At 35.3% G+C, this 24,820-nt stretch overlaps 1 protein-coding gene across 2 annotated transcripts in view; it reads right to left on the bottom strand.

Moving 5' to 3' along the window:
• The window catches only part of si:ch211-288d18.1, a 56,649-nt gene extending 32,182 nt beyond the window's left edge, over nucleotides 1-24,467 (bottom strand). The window contains exons 1-3 of one of the 2 annotated variants that reach the window (XM_087261838.1): nucleotides 24,284-24,467; nucleotide 22,341; nucleotides 3,397-3,470 (exon numbers count right to left, since the gene is read on the bottom strand). In XM_087261838.1, the coding sequence (XP_087117964.1) occupies nucleotides 3,397-3,462 (66 nt within the window). In that variant the 5' untranslated portion in view covers nucleotides 3,463-3,470; nucleotide 22,341; nucleotides 24,284-24,467. The remainder of the gene's footprint in view (nucleotides 1-3,396; nucleotides 3,471-22,340; nucleotides 22,342-24,283) is intronic. The other variant, XM_087261837.1, reaches the window with a different exon arrangement.
• Between the last annotated feature and the right edge of the window lie 353 nt (nucleotides 24,468-24,820).

Here is a 24,820-nt window from a genome sequence, read left to right as displayed (position 1 = left end):
TGTAAAAATCCTCAGTTGTACTGATTATCTTACTGATAGTAATAACAGCTTCTTCCTCATTGACCGGATTGTGAAATCTGTAATTTTTGACTTCCATAGTAGAAAAAACAAACTAGTCAACAGTTACAGGGTTTCAGCTTTCCTCAAAATATCTTCCTTTGTTTTCAACAGAAGAACGAAACTCAAACCAGTTTGAAACAAGTGAAGGATGAGTACTGTAATTAATGACAGAATTTTCAGTTTTGGGTGAACTAACTATTTAACACTGATTGCAACAAAAACTCCCACCTTGAAAAACCTAGAAACTTTCTGCTAACAAAAACATAACTTTCTGATAGCAAAACATGTGAATGTACTTCAGACATGCCTTTCAAAACAACATTTTCAGTACCATGAAAAAAACGTGAGGTGCAGGTCATCATGGGCTGTCAAGTAGCCTAACTACACATTTAAGGCTGTATTACCAAAAAGATGGTATTTTTGAGGGTAATAATTTCATAAAATATAAAGACAGACATTCAAAGCTTAATTTCAATATCTCAATATAAGTATTGAATGTGAATATGATGTGAAAATATGACATCTTTACAGTCAGAATAACCGCTCAAAGAATTCTAGTAGAAACTATTAAGTACTATCATTCTTTTTAATTACATAATGTTTAAATAAAACATCTACACATTTATAAAACTAATCCTAAACTAAAAAGTCAAACCACTGATTCAAAAAGCATACATAAAGCTTTAAAAACAAAGCTTCAAATCAATAATACAGAAAACAAATAGCAGCACTGTCGTTTATTTGAAAGTGGTTGACAGATTTACAAAAAAAAAACTAAGTATTAATTTTAATACACATAGGGAAGTTGCTTAAGCTGTTTTTTAAAAGCTGAATTACGACAGTAAATGTAAAAGATGGCACATTACTCCGCACACATACAGCAACAAGCAGAGGACACTCATATTGCTCAAATATGACACAAATATTGCTGCTGTTGGACAACATAATGCACTTTTGAGGCTTTTTTACTCGAGAATGTAGTTGTTTAGTTGTTTTATTTATTCTTTATTTAGTGCCTATTTTAAAATATATATTAATTCTGAGAGACAGCGCAACGGCGGCCATTAGCCTATCAAACTGAGCAGACCAAAGATGGTTGATGTTGTCAATCCACAAGATGGGGACAGAGACTGCATAATAAGCCCTCGGTGTATTTTCAAACTACAGCTGATCAAAACATTATTAAACAGGTTAGTGATATAGGTAAGTGAAACAGGTAAGTCGATCGCTCTCTTTTGTATGTTGTTTTGCTGTATTTATACCATATAATTGTAGTGTATTGAGTGTGAAATGTAAACGATAGCACATTATTGATCCTAACAATAAAATATTTATAACTTATTACTGAATGTCCACATATTTATGAATGTGAGACACTGATTCACATTCCAATCATTTTCAAATATGACTTCTTTGTCCCCATACTGCCACTTTGTACAGTATGTTCTGTAATAAAGAGAAAACAATTTCCAATTATCATGCAGATGATTCGATTTGTTTGTGGGTGAGTGTGTTATACAGAAAGTGGCAGCTCTGTGCTGGAAATTGACATTTTAATGTCATTAAGTGGTTGATGCTAGAAAGCAACAGCAGCAATATTCTCTCCAGCACATAGCTCTTTCCACACCCACACTTCCCTTTCACTTTTGTGTGGTTTCCGAAACCATTTTTTCATGGAATTACAAAATACAAACCAATGTGTCCTATCTCATGCCGTTAATTCATATTCCATGAGCTGAGAATATTGCAATGCCGTGCACTTATTCAACAGAATTTTCACTCTGTCTGTTGAGTTCAGGACAGCTGACGTTTAAAAGCTTTTTCAGTTGGTGTGGATCGATTCCCTGATGGGGGACTGCTGTTACTCTCCTGAACTCTTTTCAACCCCGCGCCGGAGAGAGGAGCGGACAGCGAGCAGTGATCCGTGACAGACAGCCAAGGATTACAGTCCCAGTATTCTCTGAATTTCAAATGAGTTGGTAGGAGAATGTAATGATGTGCCATGGTCAAATTGATCACCACAGTGTCCCAAAATCTGCACTAGCACACGAAACCGCCTTTAACATCTCAGTGCGACTCCTCACAACCTCCACCCCCACCCTTTCCCTCACTTCCCAGGGAGTTTTTTCTTGCCACACTATGTATTGCGAAAAAGACTTAGAGAGAAAAAGATTCAAATAAAAACTTGATTTGATTCAACAACCACAGGACATATGGACAACCTCTGGAGGTCAAAAAACTTCTCTTGGGAAAAAAAGGATACTTTTAAACTGGAAAACTTCCATTCTCTCCATATTTCAAAGACTAGATGGGTAAATTGTCTCAAGTCATCTAGTTCTAGAGGATACACTCCTTGTAACCAAAATCTCAACACCAATTTCAATCTGTATGGCAACCTCAAAACTGATAAGTGCCAAGGCTTGAACCGGCGACCTCCTTGCTGTGAGGCGAAAGCACTACCTACTGCGCCACTGCGTCGCCCTACTTTAATATTTGTTTTATAAATTAATACACTGTAATATATAAATGAATATATATATATATATATATATATATATATATATATATATATATATATATATATATATATATATATATATATATATATATATATATATATATATATATATATATATTGGAAAATCAGGCTGACATTAAATAGCCCGAGTCAAGCATCTATTTTAAGGGTGTCCAAACTCGGTCCTGGAGGGCCGGTGTCCTGCAGATTTTAGCTCCAACTTGCCTCAACACACCAGCAAGGATGTTTATAGAAAGCCTATAGCACAGGTGTCAAACTCAGTTATAAAAGGGCCGCAGCTCTGCACAGTTTAGTTCCAACCATAATTAAACACACCTGATCAAATTAATTGAGTCCTTCAGGCTTGTTTGAAACCTACAGGTAAGTGTGTTGGAGCAGGGTTGGAACTAAACAGTGCACGGCTTCGGCCCTCCAGGAATTGAGTTTGACACCCATGGCCTATAGTAAGAGCTTGATTAGCTAGTCCAGGTGCGTCTGATTGGGGTTGTAATTAAACATTGCAGGACAATGGCCCTCCAGGACCAAGTTTGGACATTCCTCATCTATTTGGTTAAAAATATAGTAAACAAAAATTGTTATCAACATTTTCAAATCGAAAGAAAATATGTACACACAGTAATGAAGTGCATTATATATATATGTGCCAATCTATAACATCAAATTTATATATATATATATATATATATTATAAACATATATATATATGGCATAAATGAATATTTACAGCTGGTAAACTTGTGTATTTAATTTAATTTTACTCAAATGTGAGAATAAATGAAATAAATGGTACAACTTACCTTATTATATTTTGAGATGATCTCAGCACGTTCCTCTGCTATCAGCACCTCTATGTCCTTCTTCATGTCAATATCTAGAAAAACAGCACATAAAATACAAAAAGAATTGTGACAAAAGCAAAAAATAAATACAGACAAAACCCCAAAGAGTTTTGAAAGGATTTTAACAGATGAATTGATTAACTTTGTCCATAGAAGAAATGCCAAAGTGCAACATATTTGTATTTTAGACCCAAAATCAGGTCACGTTGGCACTGAGTAACTTGAGATCTCATAATGTTTTGGACATCCTGCTGGTCATAAGAAGGCCTCGACTGTCTCAGAAACATTATCCCCATGGGAAGCTCAGAGCCATAGGAAGGGAACAAAGGGTCCCGTCGGGCTTCAGCTGTCTGAGAGTGCAGTGTCTGTTGAGTCTGTCACACACACACTCACACACATGCGCATGCACACACAAAAATAGAAACTGGCCAAGAGAGGGACACAGCTCTTCACAACATGCCATTATGTGTCATATTTCAGGCCTATAATCATAATCTGCCGTCAGGATTTTTGTTTCTCACAATTCTGAGTTTACAGTATACTTCAAAGAAATTCTCAGTTTGCATTTCACAATTTTGAGTTTGTTTTCATACAATTTTGTATTTAATAACTGACACCTAGACAGTCTACATCATATACATAGTCCTTGTGTTGATCCAGGACTGATTTCACATATTTGTTTATGAAATAATAAAATGTTTACGTAGTTTTACACTACTTAAGCATCCATAACATTTTTTCATTTAGAGCATTATAAACAATAGATGATGGATGATAAAGCCCAGAGTGTCAGGGTTATGCCACTCTGGTCATGTAAATTCTTGTTTTGGTGGCAGAATCCAGACACTAGTCATGTCTAGTTCTGTCCTGTTGTACTCGGCTCCAGTTTTCTTGGGTCGAGCACTTGTTTCTGTCATTGTTTGTCTCCGTGTACGCGCGCCTTCGTGGGTGTGCGCAGAGCTTGTACTCGTGTTTGGGTTCGTCTGTCTGCAGCATGGTGTTTCATTCCCAGCGTCTCAATCTAGTTGGTTTTGGTTTTGGTCGGAGCTGGGATGAAGCATGCACGCTGCGTGTGTGAGTGCGTGATGAGTGCTTTCATTCATCGTGTACTTGTGTCTTTCGTTCAGTCTTCTGTTGGTGTTGTGTCTAGCACGTGGTGCGTGTTTACATGCACCATGTGCTTGTGTTGTCATGAACACGCAGTTAATGAGTTATCTTTATCTTTATCTTTAGTAGTTTTATGTGAGCGCATGGCTTGTGTTGTCTCTCTGTGTCATGCGCTCTCCCGTCTATTGTCTAGTCCCACCCTCCTTGTTAACTCATTATTAGTTTATCATGTTCACCTGTTTGTGTTTCCTGTCCTGTGCCAGTTTGTCGTCGATACTCCCACTGTGTTCTTGTTTGAGTCATGTCTTGCCAGCCCAGCCAAGTTTGTCTGTTTGTTTTTATAGTTATGTTTTTCCCCCCTCGAAGTAGTTTGTTTTGCCTTTTTGTTTTATTTGTACTTTATTATTAATAAAACCCTTATTTGTTGCAATTGAGTCCTCGCTCCTTTTCCCCTTACCCGACCGTGACACAGAGTGTCTTCTTTCCAATGATAAACTGTGAATGTAGACCAGATCATTCAGCAACTGTAAATGTTTTAGCTTTGGGAAGATAATTTTTGAGAAAGTGCCCCTGACGGTGAGGAAGAGAAGGACATCGACATAAGCCTCAGAAAACTTTTTACAGAAATCTCATTTTGCATGCTATTGTCATCATATTTAAAATATAAACTTATGAAATACTTGGCTTTCAAGTCATATTTTTTCTAGGACATTACATTAATGTTTTCCTGTGTTTGTATATAAAAAACAAATATTGAACACAATACTTTTTTTTTTTTCATCATGACTCCATAATGTATAACCTTTTATATTTTTTAACCTTTCTTCTTTACAACAGTAAAGCTCAAAGTGTCTTCTTTCCAACGATACATAATTTGTGTTTTTAGCTTACTGGAGTCAGGAACTGTTACTATCTAAAGTTAGGTAGGTATAAATCCCCAAAATTGAGTGCTGGCTAACAGGTTAGAGGGAATGGGAGATGAGACTCTGATTGGTTTATTCTCAAAACACACCTATAACTCATTAAGAGAATAAGCGCAACCCTGTTAGACCATGCACCATGGCACAGAGCGGATTTTTCCGTCCTTGAAATAGCAAAAGTGGATTCGGACATGCGCTTAATGCTTTTGCACCATGCGCTTTTGACTTTGAACCTGGATCGTCGAAATAGAGCCCTTAGTCTTTAAAGCAGTATGACTGAGTGTAAACCTCAGCAGATATTCTAACTCTAATTGGCTGTTGTCATTTTCCTCTTATCTTGATTCCTGCCAAAAGTTTTTATTTTTAGCTCTGGGTTCACATTTGGGCCGCTCCAGCCAACAGCACAACAACAACTACTGACGAGGAAGGGATAAAGATAGCAAGGCAGGGCTCGAAACTGCGACCATTTTGGTCGCATATGCGCCCGAAACTTTAACCTTAAAATATATTTGGGAGCATTTCTGCGAGTGCTTAAAATTGTTGTGTGTGACCAGTTTTTACTGCAAAATGTTCAGCACATGCGCGGATTCGGGAGACATTCACGCAGAATGCATCTCTAAGCTCTTTGTCTGCACTTGGAACGCGAAACGCAGCGCTCAGGAATGGTTTAAAACAGTTGTCATGTCAACTTGCTGCAGTAAACAAAGCCAAGTCCGTAATGCTTGGCCCGCCTTCACGCTCTTCTTATTGGCCCACCACTGCTCTAGCACTGAACGCGAATGATTGGTTAATATCAGCTGTCAATCACTCAGCGCCTTCTGGCTTCGGATGACAGAGAAAGCTACTACCGCGAAAAATTGTAAAGCCCTGAAGATGAGAATGAAGATAACATAACACTGACAGATTTAGTTTTAGAAACCATCTAGTTACAAATAATGACACATCTTACTAGTGATCGAGTGCTGAATGTTAATCCACCATCTACACTTTACCAAAAGTAGAAGACTTCCATTGGCTTCAAGTCTGTGGGATGGAGTTTTCAGGTAACTGTTTGCCACATCTAGCACGAGAGCTTCTGTTTAATCCTTCATATAATCGCCAGATGCTGTCCGCCGTGCAAGGGGCAGCTATATGTCAAATTTACACCACCTACACCATCGCAAACGGGCTAGCACTGCGTAAACTAACATCGCTACTCCTAAAAAGACAGGTATTGCTATTAACATGTATGCATATAATAAGGTACAGTATGTGTCAAAAGCATCAGTGCAATATCCGACAGCACTTGTGAGAACAGCACAGTTATACCGTTAACAGATTAATTCAAGCAGTGCGTGCAGGGCCAGTGACCGCTCCGTGTATGCTGTTCACTCAGTTATGTTATAAAAATTAATTTTCTTGTGATAACGGGATTTCGTTGAGACATATTTTCCTCACGCATATATATATATATATATATATACATATATATATATATATATATATGATTATATGATATATATGATATACATATATATGATGATACATATCATATATATGTATATATATATATATATATATATATATATATATATATATATATATATATATATATATATATATATATATAATTTTTTTTGCTTGTTAGTTTGATTAGTGTTGATTTCAAATACAAAAAATATGTTTGTATAAAACCTGTAGTAACGGTGCTCATAATTGGTGGGTGCGACAAAATTTTGGCTGATGCGCCTACATTTTTTAAGTTAGGAGCACCGGTGCTACCAAGCAAAAAGGTTAATTTCTAATCAGTCAAATTTAGATAAAAAATTATCATACATGTCTGCAATATGCATATCGCATATATATTATCGTGATAAAGGTAATTTTGCCATTTATTGTGCAGCTCTATCCATCCATATTAACAAATCAATGAATCTGTTGTGTTTGTCTAGTACCACTGATGACATTTCCTGATGTATTTGGACATGAGGACACTCCTGACAGCTGTCAATACGCCACTACATATATCTCTCTAGTCGCATGACCCTCTGACCTATTCTTCTCATCTGACCCTGCTCTTGCAGTTTTTTCCATCACTCTCACTGATTCGTCAATTTAAATTTCACTAAAACACAAGACCTAAAAATGCTGACATGAGAAGTACAAGTGAACAGAAAAAGTGATCTATGCTTTTCCTGAAACCAATAATAAGTGTTTAGAGGCATCATCAGGCACAATCATGGGTTGAGTGGCTGTGCTTACATTGCTTTAAAACCAGCACAACCACAGGAAATAATTCAGTGCCTCTGAGTTTTGTTCAACTCAATGAGAAAATCATTTACTCAAAACCCTAAACCACGGTTTGTAAAACTAAAGGAAAGCAAAAGACATTACTAAGCATTTTTCTCATCACCCACAGGCATTATATTACTCAGTATATCGTCTTACTTAAATTACTCCTTATGTCAATTTTTAAAAAATGGGTTACAGGGGCCACTGAGGTTGTCTAGATTATAAAATAGCCACGGCAAGAAACATTTATGTCAGGATATTTTAAATCTACTGTAAAATGCCTAGGACAACAACAACAACAAAACAAACTGATTTGTAACCCATCATCCGATAACAACAATCTTTGTTATACTTAAATATGAAAGAATGTCTCACATAAAACTCTAACTCTTTAACAAAATATATAGCAGAACATAAACACGAACAAACATCAGAACTCTAAAGCACTGCTACATCCAAATTTGCATACTCTCCAACCTAAAATGTATACAAAAGTAAAATTAACATGTCCCAAATCAAAGTGATGAGTATTCTAAAGTTACCAGGATGGTCTACTAGTTCCAGTAGACATTTAAAGTACAGATTTGTGCGTAGTCTAATCGCTAAATGCCCACAATACATTGCATGTTGAATGTGAATTTGATTACAACTACAAACATATGTAAAATATGTAAAAAAAAACTACAAACTTGGCAGACAAGTAAGGAAAATGACAGTCAAGTAAAGAGGCTTTGGTAAAGATGTTTTATGTAAGAGATAAAGTAGATTTAGACAGTTGTTATCGCTGAATAAAGTTGTTGTATAGACCAAAACAATGAGGGAAAACAATGGTCTCAACGTATGTATTTCCTGTTTTACATTTTTCATATAGCTTCCGAGAATCCAAAAAGAGCCACATATTTCTAAATAATGTTATGATAGCTGTTTTAACATGAAGTTATGATTGAATTGCCTCTTGTTACAGTTATGAAATAGTTTGAAAACAAGCAGGAAATGTTCATGGGCCAGTTGCATGACCACATTGAAATGGTCTATACGGGGTTTATCCGATGAAAACAACCACCTGAATATACTTTACCTCACTTTTTACATGACTGTTTGCCACATATTAGCTTAAAACGAGCCCTAAATGAGCCATATTTATTAATTCAGAATTCCTGAATCCGAATCAAGTATTCCAGAAAGATTATAGGTTATAATTAATATTTAACACTCTAAAATATTCCAGAAATAATTACTTCACATTTTCTGTGAAAATAATCGATGGTTCATTATCTTCTGAATGCTTAATTCTACAGACATCTAAGGAGAGATCTCTGCATGTAATACCACAGCATTTCTCTAAATGTTGGTTATACAACAACTCTTGTCCCTCCTTTTGGGGATTGTCATCCACTATTAATCAAAGTCTCATAATCCCTTCAGGAAATGTCTGCCGTGGCCTTGTTGACACCTTACAGTGGAAATGCATTTTCACAGATTTTCTGATGAGAGTCTTTGTGACTGTCCAACAGACACTAACAAACACAAACAACACTGAGGTGTTATACATTTAAGACAACAGAATTCCTATTTGATAGCTTTTGATTTATCGAATGGAAAATCATCTTTAAATCAGCCTTTTTTTCAGAGCATTTGTGTTTTCAGAATGACTATATTGAGGGTTAGAATCTAAGGTTGGATCAGAGATTGTATAACCTCATACATTTGATGTTTGCTGCAAATGTAGCAAGTGATGGCACAGTTTTTCTCAGGAGATTGAAGGATTTCACAGCTATCCTTGGATGACAAAAACATTTTATATAATCTTGGTTTATGTAAGTTTAGGATCAGGCCCCTTTATCCAGATTTTAGATTGGTCTCTTTGAATGTGACTCCTGCCTTCTGTATGAATTAACAAGTAAGAATATAAAAATTCAACATTTTTTTTTAAAACATAATAAAACATAGGATAGTTTTTTTGGTTGTTCCCTTGATTGATTGATTGATTGATTGATTGATTGATTGATTGATTGATTGATTGATTGATTGATTGATTGATTGTGGATAATATTAGACTCCAGTATAAACCGATCAGTCCTGAACTGACCTGCGTTTGCGGAACTGAAACAAAAAAAAACAACATTAAATGAATGGTGTATATGCCGAAGTACGCTAATAAGACTTTTTATTTGCCAGTAACCTGGGTTAAGCGCTTCCAGTGAACTGTATACCATTGCAAAATCGGCGCGTTTAAGTGCTGTTTTTTTTTTTAATATAATGTGATATCCAATATAAAGTGGGTTTCAGATTGTAAAATGGAAAATCCATAAAATCCATAAAATGAGATCCATAAAATGGAAAAAAACTCACAATCACAGGTCACCGGAAGTTTATCAGCATGGGAACAACATTAGCTTGCCATATACCCTATTACAATACCTCATGTAGCAAAACTCTTACAAAGTGCAATAGTAAAAGAGAGTACATGGCAAGACGGATATTTCCCTAGTTTTGCAATTGTACAGGAATGAGAAGACAGCGCGAACAAGTATAAAAAGAAAAAAAAAGACAGCACTGATCAGCTCAAGGTACTAAGGCTTTAATTGACCAAAACTGGGATGTTCTAAAATGCAATCTTACAGAGATGGGGAAGCTACATATTACACCCAATGGTAACATACAAGTCTGGAAAAAAGTTTTAAAAGTTGTGGGCTCAGTATGAAGAATTTAAGAATCACAAGTCAGAGCGGTGCTTACGGGAAAAAAAGCCCTCACACTGGCCCAACAGTGGAAAAGCGAGTTTGATCCTTTACATTCTGTTAGCTAGATAACTTTTCAGTTTTTCGTTCTTCCTTACAATGGCTGATCATCAATTATGGTATACGTAAATATAAGCTGCGTCCCAAATGGCACACTGTGCACTATGCACTATGTACTTTTGCTCAAACACACTCAACAGCATAGTGTATGTATGTAGTGTAGTCCCAAATTGGACACTGGAATTGGAAATTGGAAATTCAAACCGCTTGCCAGATGATGTTTGCAAAATTAGTGAAATAAGTAACCAAAGTACCAATACCAGCCATAAGTATTACTGCATTCACCTTAGGGAGGCGCTATAATCACTCTCGTAGGAGAATACAGTTTTCACAATCCAACATAAAAAGTAATCCAACATGTGCGCCCAATGGCTCCGCCCCTTCTGCTATGTGAGCAAAGCAGCAGCCGTAAAGTGCGTGAAGTGTCCATCATTGCACACTACATTTTAACAGTTGAATAAGTGCATCACTGGGTAATTAAAGTGCACTTATTATTTTTAATAATAATAATAATAATAATTTTAATTAGTTTTAATGTGAACGCACTACTGACATTATTTACACAACAAACTGGCGTAGGATAATGCATAAGTATGCGATTTGAGATGCACCTTATGACTTGCATGCAATTTACAATATCCCATATTTGTTGAATCGTCAATGAGAACTTTTCTGACTAGAAAATATGTCTACAAATATGACAGAGCACTACTCACTGCTTATTGAAACTTCTAATTCTATTGTTTTTCACACAACATACGAAACAATAAACGCTTTGATGACAGGGCAGATGTTTAACTAATAAACAAGCATTTCTGTCCTTTATGTTATGGCATTAAAATACTTTTACCAAGTGCATGGGTTAGAAACTAGATAATATATTTTGACATTTGCATCGGACACTTTAATCAATTTGATTTGACATTTTAAGTTTGCTCCTTGCTACAGCTTTTAGCACTTTGTTATGTGAAGCACTTAAGGTCAGTCAAGATAAAAGAGCTCACAGACTAACATAGAATACATTTGCTGCAGGCAAAACATTATGTTCAAATGCCTAAAAGCATCAACCTGACATTTCCAAAGTGCCACAATATGTACAACAAACAATGTAGTAAACTACTGCCAGATTCGTGATCATCTGTTTTTGCCATTCACAGAACATTTTTCTTTGAAAGTGTTGTGAAACATTTAAAAAGCAATGTGACCACAGACATGTTTTACAAATGAGACTTTGCTTAGATTGTATTAGATTGTCAAAACTGCACAGACTTTCTCAGAGTGATTATCTAAGAATCATAACTAAAAATCGTTCATAAAATTGTAACAATGTATAACCTTTCCTGCCTTTTTTTCCTAACGAACACTAAACATGTTTGTGTGTGTGTAACTGGCATGTGTAAATGGAGTCACAATGCAGTTTCTTACAGTCAAAGATCAGCAGCAGTGGCAAGATTGGTTTCAGTTATTCCTGAAGAACAAGTATGGCAGAAATTAGGCCAAGATATTATGTTCTTGTTTGAATTGAGCCGAGAGGTGGGGTTTTTATTTTGCTGCTTGTGTCAAAACAATTCATCTGAACTTTCCATTTTAGGCAAGCCTTTTGATCTCCTCCAACTCTGTTTATGAGTCAAGTGCAAGGGAAAATGCTGACCTGCGGGCACAGATCTTACACAAGGTGCCATAAATAGCCATTACTCTGGAGAGCTGGAGTCTAACGGTTGGCTCTCTTAATTGTCTCAGCTCTCACAAGTATAAGGAATGAAAGACCTCTCTGCTAAACATCTTCCCAGCTGGATGTGGATCTCCAGGCCTGACCTACTGAAGGAATCACTGCCTACTGCCCTATTTATACATTAATATATGGTTGTAAGTCCGATTTTTTGACGCCCTGTTAAATTTTAATTCCTTAAAGAAGATTTTTAGTCAAAATAAATAACATAATTCTATTTTATTTAAGCAAGTTTAATTTACAACTATTACAGTTTGGGTTATTATAAAACTCTTCTTTGGAATCAGTATCAGAAAACATGACAGGGATGTCACAGTATTGATTATTTTGGAGAAAGAACACAGATGAGCATATGTGTCAACTTGCGTATGAAAGTAAACATGAGTGGATGGAAATATGGGCTGAAGCTCTGAATTATTCATGTCTGCTGAATGAAGACTGTTTGATGACAAGCATACATAATGAATAAGAAGAGCATTCAGCATTTTTAAAGTACAAGCATGACATGTGTGCTTCTTTTACATCACCCAGAACTGCAAAGGTCAACATTTCTGATTTCAAATGTACTAAGTAACAATCCTTTCTTGGTAAATTTGTTTCAAATAATGTTTTATTTAACAAACTATTTTAGCTTGAAATTACATGTGAAAATATATTCCCACAATGACACCATACAGTGTTTTTTTTTCACAGTTTTTTAAAGGTAAAATAATCTTCCAAGTTAGTTATCCATATAGCCGAATCCCTGACAGAGTTTAGGACTGAAATCTCCTCTGTTCTGTGAGAACTGAACTGTATCCTGCTAAATTAAAAATAGCTTTGCTGCTTGTGTTTTTCTGGGGTGTGTTTCCTGAAGAAGAAGAAGAAAAAAAAGCACAATGTACCTTGTGTCTGACTTTATTATGATGCATTGTTGTAAAAACTAGCTAGCTTCCTGAAAAATAGGAACTGTTTTGTCAAGCAGGTGGTGGAGTGAAAACTTCTAATTAAACAGAGAACAAAATAATGTTATATTATTTCTGTAAATAATGCTACAGGAGCAACAGATATAAATTACCTATATACAGTAGCTTAACAAAAAATACTTTCATCAAAAGCTATATACAGTAGATATATATATATATATATATATATATATATATATATATATATATATATATATATATATATATATATATATATATATATATATATAAATATATATTAGGGGTGTCAAAATTAATTGTTTCTTTGGTGCACCGTGATGCAGACGCGGACAATTCGGTATCGGTTCAGTAATAATCATAACCGGTTATTATGTACTGACGTCATTTATCTCCTATGCTCTCTGTCGCGAGGGAGGTGAGCGCGAGTATTTACAACACTCAGCCAACTCAGGGCCGGTCCATGGCATAGGCACCATGGGCAAATGCTAAGGGCGCTGTATATCCAGGGGGGGCGCCAGAAAGGAGCGCGGTTCAGTTGGTTTTGTTTTCGATATTCTTGACAAACATTCAGTTACAGACGGCAATAACTCAAAAACCTCTTACCCTAAAAAGATTTTAATTGTGTTTCCTACAAAAAGACAAAGCTGGTTATGTTTCACAGCTGTCTTTCTTTTTTTTCGCTCCACACTACGAGCACTGCTCCGTTGAAGCCCTCGCAATATGTGTTTAGCCGGGATAGCTCGCGCTGAAAGGAGCTCTCAGCAAGGGTCGTCGGAAAAGTGCTTCTTTTTTTCGTTTTTTTTTTTTTCGTTTTTCTGCTCCGCTCTTCGTGAGCTCTCCCTATTGCGAGGGCTTAAGTGTGTGTGTGTGTGCGTGTGTGTGTGTGTGTGTGTGTGTGTGTGTGTGTGTGTGTGCGTGTGTGTGTGTTTGTTTCTTTGGTGCTGTCTATGTTTGTGTTTGAATGAGAGACAGTGTGGTGCTGTGTCTCTGTGTGTTTATACAGACAGCTTGTTATAGCCTCTCCTCTAGGTTCACACCTCTAATATATATATATATATATATATATATATATATATATATATATATATATAGACGAACTAAAAGATGCATAACATTATAAAGGTTTAGATTTTAACCTGCATATCTTTTTTTTCCTCAAAAGCATGTTGAAAGTTACATCAACTTGTATCAAAGCAGAAGCCATATTAAATCTGTACAGAACATATACTGTATGTGTGTGTGCATTTGTGTGTGTGTATACAGTCTAAACATTTAAATACATTTTATGAGCAGATTTACTGTAGCTGTTCACATTTCCCTCATTGCAGAAATCATTGTGCTCTAGTTGCCAAAAACACTGAACAACACTCACAAATGTTCTCTTGAAATATGGATTTGGGAAACACCAGCTTATTATTAATAATGCCAGAACTTGTGATCTTTGTGGGTTTTGGGAAAAAGCCAATATTGTAACTGTGCATTTCTAGAACTTCTTGTTTTATTTGATATTTAAGTAAACTTACACTTTGGATAAAAGAATCGGTTCAATAAATACATATTAATAGTACCTTAAAGCTCAAAAGCTTGTCAGAGTTTTATAACATTGTCACTATATTCAGTTTCCTGGCCAAGAGCTGTTTGGCAGAAACCTACATAAGCTTGCTTATTAAAATCTTGTCATATACTCATTTTGGTGGAGGAGCTCAATGGAACAACAGCAATGTCAGAAACTTATAATATTGCTCTAGACCACAGGTGTCAATCTCAGTTCTTGGAGGGCCACAGCTCTGAACAGTTTAATTCCAAGCCTAATTAAACACCCCTGATCAAACTAATTGAGCACTTTAGGCTTGCTTCTTAAGATAGGTGTGTTGAAGCAGGGCTGAAACTAAAATCAAAAGTCCTCCAAGAATTGAGTTTGACACCCTTCTCTAGACCTTCGAAAATAATTTCAGTGACATCAAGTCTTTTTGCCTGGGCAGAAATCGGAGGACTACTGATTCTAACGTGGAAAAAAGAAAAAGAAACTACAGTAACTGGTTCCCTTACTATAGCAAAGAAATAGGGCAAGGTTTAAGCAGAGCCAGACTGGATGGTACGACGCTTTTTGTTTGAGGAAAGAGTTCTAATTCAGATAGGCTTTAAATAATCATATAGGTCTGCTATGTTGACATTTACTGTTCAGATGTGAAAGGGAGAAGCTAAACATTTAGACCTGGAGAGAGTAACAGACGGGTCGGGGAGAGCAGTTGTCAGTGGTCAAGCCAAAACAACTGGCATCACTTGCACCACCATCTGGGTGGGCCGTCACTGCCTCGTACAAGAGCACAGATGTAGGACACTTCAATACACTGAGGGAGCCTTGTCCTGGCTGAGAGTCTTTGTACACACACACACACAGTGTAACACTCAGTACGTTTACATGGGCAACAATATTCTAATATTAACATGATCCTAGACCATAATCTGATTAAGAATCTTCATGTAAACAGACATTTTTGGTTCCCTAAAAGTCACACTCGAAGTTGATACAAATCGAAGTGGGATATGTGGAGTATATTTATTGCATAATTATTAAGTGCATTTGTCTACTATTTCATTTCCTTGAATTCCTACATGAGATGTTATCCAGTAGAATTGCACATCTGAAGTTTTCAAGGTTTAATAATGCTGTATTACGATTAAAATCTGTTCATATCTGTTTGTTTTCACCAATGACACATAAGCAAATTGCTGAAACGGAACAGCACACATGCGTACACTTACTGCCCAACTTTGGTTAATGTCAAATTGCATTTTTAAGTCAGTTCAACATTCATACCTTAGTTGACCCAACAATTGTTCAAACAACTTATTTTTATTAGTCCAGACAGCTTTGCAGTGTTTTTTTTTTTTGTCTAGCTAACTAAACCAACTTTTTGCTAGTTGGATTTTTTACAGTGCAGTATATACTCCTTTTTCACACTATTAATGTCATGTACTACTTTTTGGCCCATTTTGTGACAGGGTAATCACATAAAGCAGCAGTTAACAGTTTGATGACACACAAAAAATGCTTGTCATTGAGCAATTTGTATTCACTGTCATCAGTCTGCAATGTATAGCAAGGTTAATAATTAACTGGACTTGAAGCTTTTGCAAAATTACAAATGAAAGACAAACAACTTTAAAGGATATCACAATCATTTAAACAAACTTTACAATGATACATGAAATCTGGATTTGAGAATCAGAGAATGTTGTAATGACACATGCCACATATGTATTGTAAAACGGGCAACACAGGCTCATTTGTAGATACGTGTTAGCTTACATTTTTGCGAAACAGAAAATACACTGTACATTTCGGATGACACATCCACCAGAGTATGGTGTCTACATTTTTGCAAATCTGAAATTTGTTACTATGTTTTTAGAAGCATGCTCTTGAACATTTCCCAAAGAAGACAGGCCTTGTCATTTTGACGATTTTTAGAATCACTGACCTAAACTCTTCCCTAAACCCAAATCAATGGGGTTTTCAAAAGCTAAGAGAAAAATTTAAGAGAAAAGTACATTGAGCCAATGTTGTTTTATCTTGATATTGCATTGCTATTATCTCTTTTGTGAAACCATGCTTCAATAGTCCCAGACCCAAACGCTCTGCATCACAAGTATGACACATTCATCTACTGAACAAACTGACCATGCCTGAAATGTTGCCCATATAAAGATAGACACAGTCCTTTATTTATTGATAATATGTAAATATTATTAGGTTAAAAAGGAATAAATGTCAATAGGACTCATACTGCACCGGAGCCTTCATTTTACCTCAAAACTCCAGTTAAATCTATGCTATACATTTTTTTCAGTTTCACAAAAAATGTAGACTTGAAGAACATGAAAGGAAAAGACTATTCTAAAAGTGAGTCATGTAAACACCTTTATCCTAAAATTGCCTCATTCAGTTATTCATTCATTTTCTTTTCGGCTTAGTCCCCTTATTAATCTTGGGTCACCACAGCGGAACGAACCGCCAACTTATTCAGCATATGTTTTATGCAGCGGATGCCCTTCCAGCTCCAACCCATCACTGGGAAACACTACTGTATATACTCTCATTTATTCACACACATACACTACAGACCATTTAGCTTACCCAATTTACCTATAGCACATGTCTTTGGACTTGTGGGGGAAACCGAAGCACCCAGAGGAAACCCATACCAACACGAGGAGAACATGCAAACTCCACAAAGAAAATGCCAACTGACCCAGCCAAGGCTCGAACCAGCGACCTTTTTGCTGTGAGACGATCGTGCTACCGACTGCACCACCCTGACACCCTGCTTTATTCATAATAAGGTAAATAATCAGATTTAAACATTATCCACTGACACCGACTATTAACATGGCTAGTTGTTTGACTAATACTGTATGAGATCTGTAATGTTGCTGTGTTTCAGCATTAGCATTTATATTATGGCAGTGACAAGTGTGATATGCAAATGCTAACTAAGTAGCATTATGCTGCTACGCTACCAGATCTCAGATTTACCATATTAACACAAAGTTTAGGACATTTTAAATAAACTACATATAATTTGAATAAGATATTCTATAATGCGCAACTTCAGAGAAAAGAAAATATAGTTTTGGTGGAAAACCAAATCTGGGACAGGAAATACTAATAAGACTATTCAAAACCTGAAGCATGGAAAAAACATCTGGTAACACTTTAGGTGGTCAAAGGACTGAAATGTGCAATACCTGCATTCATATAAAGCAAAATGCAGTGAAAAATGTGTATCATGTTGCAGCCAGCTTTGCATGAAAGTGATTTTAGTTAGAACAGCATAGTCACTGTTCATATTCGCTAGAATTTCTATGAATATTGTGAGTTTATAAATTTATATACCAAAGAAATGTATCTAAGAATATTAATTTGATTAATTAGCCTAAAAGCCTTACACCCCTTTTAACAGTGGGCTGTAAAACCTTTTTGGCTTGGAAATATTACTTTTAGTTGGACAAAATGTTGTCCATAATATACCTGCTTTCACAACATGAGTAATTAAATAATATATTTTGGTAACATTTTTATATTAATGGTCCCATTAAACATTTTGTTTACTAAAAGTTGCATTGCAACTACAATTATTTCTCATTTGAGTATTATGGACTGTCTGTTTAATATCTGTTGATACTGCTTCTTCAACACATTTAACTGACTATAGAATTTTGCAAATACATGTCAACTTACACTAACCATAAACCTAATCCCCAACCTAACAGTCAACTTATAATCTAATGAGAATCAGTTGACATGTAGATGCAATGTAACCTAAATTAAAAAAATGAGGTAATGGGACCATCAAAATATAGTGATACCTATTTTTGAATGATTTCTTCCTTTAACGTAAGATATTCCTAAAAGTATTAGTCATTAAAATAATGTGTCCTATTCTGTCATACTTCATTAAGTTTCATATTTCCAAAAAATGCAGTACTGTATATTTCTCTGGATAGACAAGTGCTGACCATAATTAGCTTTTTTCTTTCTTATTGAGCGAGTGGAGGCATAATTTCTGAAATACCTCTAGACACTCAACAGTTGTTTTTTATCGCTACAATGATTTTCTAAGTAGACATGAGCAAGAATGCAACCCTGACATTAAGTAGATCCGTGATTTATCTGCTTCTCTGCTTCTGCAGTATTGAATGGACTATACAGCATTGATTCAGCACTTTGTGTGTGATCAATACAGAGCTACACGGTAATCACTTTAGTGAAATGAAAATGACCAAACAGAGGACAGAGTTGCATCCTGCCAGTGCACTGAGCAATGTGGCTCATTCAGGTGATGAAAGATTGAGTCACGGAGAAGGATAATTTTTTTCAGCCTCTTTTCCCTTGTCATTCCATGTCTCACTTCTCTACCATACTGTAGATTTCAATAAAAAAGGGAAAATAGCCTAAATAAAACTTAAATGAAAAGGTGCAGTAATGACAGGGTGTTGTATGCAAAAATACAAATAAAAGATTTAGAAATTATTTAAAAATTTAAAATCAATTCCGTATTTACAATGAAAGAAAATAGCTTGCACATTTCCATTCATAGAGACCTACAGCAAAATGTGGTCTTGATGTGGTCTGAAGACAGAAAAATAACACTCCAAAGAAGTTTGCTATTTGTTCAAACTACTTATTTAAAATGTGGCGAAACAACACAATTTTTTGTTTGTTTTTTGTATGTTGGAGGGACAACTTAATTGTTTTAATGTTTAATCCACTTAAATTTGCAAAAACAAGTAAGTTAATTCCTTCATGTTGTCCCTACACAAATCGATAGTGTGGAACCCAGCATTTTTACAGAGAAAATGATGATTTATTTTTGTGATAGTCACAAGTCTATAATGCATAAATAAACTAGCAATTTTGCAATATATTATTAATCTTAAATTTGAAATTTATGTTCATTTACGAATAATTTAAGAGATTTCTGCCTCCATTGAAAGTTCATGCAAACAAGCGTGCTTTGAAAGCTTTAGACACAATATGATAAACAAATTAAATCTGAAACTATTATTCACATAAAAACACTGATCAAGGCACACAAATAGGGCATATCAAATATAATAAACAGAAGTTCAAACATGCTTGTATGAAATTTGAGAGCCAATAAAGTCAATCGAGTATGGCCGAGCTTTACCATATTTGATGAACTACATACGAGCACTCATTCATTATTCTCCAGCTTACTCCCTGATTTATCAAGGGTTGCCACAGCGGAATAAAACACCAACTATTCCAGCATGTTTTTAACGCAGTGGATGCCCTTCCAGCATACTGGAAAACACCCATACACTCTCGCATTCACACACACACTCATACACTACGGCCAATTTAGCTTATTCAATTCACCTATAGCGCATGTCTTTGGACTGTAAAGGAAAGCCACGCCAACACAGGGAGAACATGGAAACTCCACACAGAAATGCCAACTGGCCCAGCTGGGACTCGAACTAGTGTCCTTTTTGCTGTGAGGCAAAAGTGTTAACCACTGAGCCACCATGGCCCCACATAAGAGCACTGATAAATGTTAATGTGTAAATTAAAGACAGCAATACATCTGTACATTATATTTCAAGTATTTTTAGAATTTTCTGAAAGAAAAAAAAATCTTAGCAATTTGAAGTTTCACTAAAAAAGTTTTGAATGGAAAATAATGGTTTGGCAATAATGGTTGAGTAAATTACAACTTTTGTCTTAACTATAACTTAAACTACAGTGTTTGTGAAGGCTTTAAGCACTATAAAAGCAGGTTTTCATAATCATCTGCTGCCTTCAGTAAACAGAGGGAAAAGCCATGTCTCTAATGTTTGAGGACAAAGGCTGTAAAACATAAACATAATCCCAAAAAACAGATCAAATTATTGTAGCAAGCAGATTTAAAAGAATATAATCCCCATGACATCAACAAAGAGCAACAGAAGATACAGTAATGCAGTCTCAGCCTCAGACAGCACACCCACAGGCCTCCCACAGGCCATTCACCAACTGTCTGATGCACATTTTACACCCAAACATGAACAAAAACACCAGTTCAATCCTGGAAACAAAGTTATATTCTGTTAAACTTTTTATTTTCTGTCAAACTGTTAAATAAACGGCATGCCTTAAGCTGGAGTCAGAGGTCTGCTACACACACCTAGTTTATCACTAAACAGTTATTTTTTTCTGTCCAGATGAGCAGTATTTATCTTGTGTGGCTTAGACATCGAAAAAACAGAGCCAAAACCATGAGTCCATGATGTCCATGAGTATCTGAGATAAATACTCACTCAATTTAGCACACTAGACATAGTTCAGGTCTGAATTCTCTCTTCTGAACTTCACTGAAGTATCTCAGAATTAAACATACAACATATTTCAACACTTTCAGCTAAATAAGCAGCATCCTGTTTAGACACGGCAAGGTCTGAATAGAGGTTGAAATGAGAATAGTGTTATTTTGAGTTTTTTTACTCCAACGTACTGTGTACATTACATTCAAAGGGGATACAGGAAAGTAGAGCACTAAATATCTGTAAAATACATTCATAACGAAGCCCACCCAAAAGCTTACGCACTGATTTGTCATTGGCCTACTTCCATCTACTGAACATCTGTGTGTGGAAATGCACAGGCATCATGCTTTACCACTAAATGTGTGTGCTTGTTTGTGTGGAAATGAGAGAGAGATGCACTGACTGTTTACATGCACATGCACAAAATTTCTTATTAAGGTTATAACTAAAAAGAGCTTCACAGCTACTAGGATATTCTTGTAATATATTCTTGTTTATCTTTTCTATTTCTGTGAACTGTCTTTCCATTATAAAATTGCCACGTTTAAGGTCTGACTTCTTTAAAAATCAGTGATCTTCACTGCCTGATATATATATATATATATATATATATATATATATATATATATATATATATATATATATATATATATATATATAAATATAAATATATATATATATATATATATATATATATATATATATATATATATATGAGCAATTCCATGAAAATGTCAACCTTGCCATGAAAAGAAAAATGTTTTCACCAAAATAGCGAAACCGTTTCTACATTTTTTGCGCAGGCAAGTGTTTTACAGTACTTTAAAAATACTTAAAAATGTCGCTGTCAATGTTTTCAAACTATTATATTTGATTTACCAAAGTCAAACAAATGACAATTTCACATCTGTCACATCCATAACGAAAAAGTGTCACATCCATAACAAAGCTTTTCCCTCAAAAATGCAAACATGTCAAAAAAAAAATAAAATCAATCAGTTTTGTTCTATAAAGAGCCAACTCTTATCCTTTTGTTGAGCATTATTTATTTTGGGTTGTGCAGTTTAATTCACAGAATTTCTACGAAATATGTTGTATACTGTAAACTCACAAACTTTTTTTGTCACATCCATAATGCTTGTTTATTTTCCTCATTTAAAGTATAAAAATGTTCACAGATTGAATTTTTTTGATCCCATAACTTTGTGGTTAGTTGTTTTGGAAAATATAAACAGATGGTTCAATATAATGTTAACGTATACTTTCTCTGCGAATTTATGTTTTGAATTTTTACTGCAAATGTCACATCCATAACCCTGGAATCAGCCACATATATATATATATATATATATATATATATATATATATATATATATATATATATATATATATATATATATAAAGTGAGGTCTCAGATCAGACAAGAAGCACTGCATTAAATCCCATGTTACCATTTCCTCCATGTCTTTAAAATATGACAGTTTATTTTACCCCAGTATTTTCAATAGAGTTTCTGTGCTTGCCTGCTGGTATTGACGGCAATTCGTTGTTCATCTCGTTTTATTTCTGAACAACTAAATGAACACTTAAGTCTATCTAACTGAATGTACTTTAATTACAACACTGATGCTGTAAAAGGAACCTTATGACATTGAAAATAGTCACATTAAGCTTTAACCGAAAGTTTATCATTGGCTGAAAAACACTAGCTGTGCATATACCCCACTGGGATGGTACCATTTTCAAAGGTTTATATTTGGGCCTTTTTATCAGTAAAATGCATATGCTCTTAGTACCGTACAAATGTATTATATCTAAAGCCATTTATTAAGTGATGTCCCGGTGAAAGATTTTGTCCCTTTCACCTCTAAATATTCTCTAAATTCTCCAAACATATGAGCAGACATTTTTACGGCTCTCTTATACGGTACAGGAGAAACCAGGATAAGCACAAGAACTGTTTAGATGAACAATACAGCAAAAGCCTCCCTGTTTTTTATGAATTACTAAGGACCACGGTTTAGCCTAAAAATATATTGTTATTTTTTGCTATTGCTTTAAGGCAATTCGCACTCTACATCTAGGAATTCAAAGTGGTACTGTGTTTACTGTTAAAGAATGCAAATGTATGTACTATTTATTCCATTTCAGCATTCATATCGCAATGTGATCATTCGTAATAGTCACATCATCATGAGCATACGCAATGTTGAGTCTGGATTTTAATTAATTATTTTGCAGAAAAGTGTTTTTGTCCTTTGACAAACTGATAACAATTGAATTGTTTATAAAACAAAGACATGCAGTATTATTTTACATTTGATTATTACATTTCTGTATACCTGAATACAGTTTGACTCATTGGAAAACAACCAAACGCTGTTTATTTAATTTGTATTTTTTTTTTTAATTGAATGTATCTACGCTTGTAGATTGTTTCTTATATTTTATGCATAAGTACTCCCCTACAGAATCTTCCCAATCAATTATTGAATCTCAATTCTTCCAAAATTCTTTCAAATAGTTATTCAACTAATCTAGTGAAATTGTATTCATATTGCAATGTAAATCGCAAAATAAAAAATAAAAAATATTGCAATGTTATCATGCAATCCTAGTATGAAAGGTTTGTTCATTTACTACTTATTTAAAATCATGAAAACACAAAAGTGCCCCCTAATACCTACAAAGCATAATTACAAGTTTTATCATAATATGCAGATTATATAGGAATACTCTAATATTGCAACATAAGTGAACCACAAGGACTAAATCAAAAATAGTCAAGTAAATGGTGCATGTAAACACAGCCAGTGAAAATGAGGTCTGTTTTTATAAATGCAGACACAAAGGGATGCCTCATATGTGTCTGGAATATCAATATTTAAAAATCCAATTTTAAATCCGCTAAAAGTGAATGTGGCTGCTTTCTTTTGTGTCTTGTCATCATCATGGCTCAAACTACCAATTACGTATAGCTTATTTTCAATGACAAGACACCAACACACACAAAAAAACGAATGCTGCTAAATGTGGTGTATTTGCTATACACCAGCAAAAATGTATATATTACGATGAGAATACTTTACAATGGCACGTTGTTTTTGGCGTTGCAATGCTTTCTATAGCTATAATGGGTATTGCATAATATCTCTGTTATGGTATGCAACATTCAAGAGCAGCAAGAATAAATAGCGAAGCAGATGCCATGATGGCGAAATCATAAATAAAATGGCCATAACGAGAAAAAAATATTACCGTTTATTGGGAAGACTCTTCATTCCTTCGTCGCTGAAAACAAGGAAGGTAAAGCGAAGCGAATAGCTAAAATCCAGTGGCGAATACAATAGCTGCATGTAAGGCGCTGAGAGGAGCGCAGAGGAGAGCAGCACGTCAGAGCGCGCGCACGCACACCAGCAGCCTGTACAGTTCAATCCTGACTGGCAGCTGCTCACGTGACCTGCCAGGGAAATATTCCAACCGCTACAGGCAGGCCAAGTCACGTGACCAGCTGCCAACTATGGAAATTATGATTTACCATAGCAATCAAGTGGGCAATGGCATACGCTTCTCAGTGTAAGAGAATATGCAAAATATATCGGTAGTTTGGTGTGGCCAGCCTTGTGCCTTAAAGCAATAGTTCACTCCCAAAAAATGATAAAGTTTGAAAACCTTTTTGAGTTTCTTTCTTCTGTTGAACATTAAAGAATTTATTTTGAAGCTGTTAGTTCTCCCAAAAATGAAAATGTAATCTTCATTTACACACATTTATGAGATGTTTCTGTTCAACATGGA

This window comes from Danio rerio, chromosome 7, assembly GCF_052040795.2.
Source record: "Danio rerio strain M-AB ecotype USA chromosome 7, GRCz13ab, whole genome shotgun sequence".
In the NCBI taxonomy this organism is placed as follows: Eukaryota; Metazoa; Chordata; class Actinopteri; order Cypriniformes; family Danionidae; genus Danio; species Danio rerio.
The sequence above is the reverse complement of the archived record's forward strand: the minus strand, read 5'-3'. Positions and strand labels throughout refer to the sequence as shown.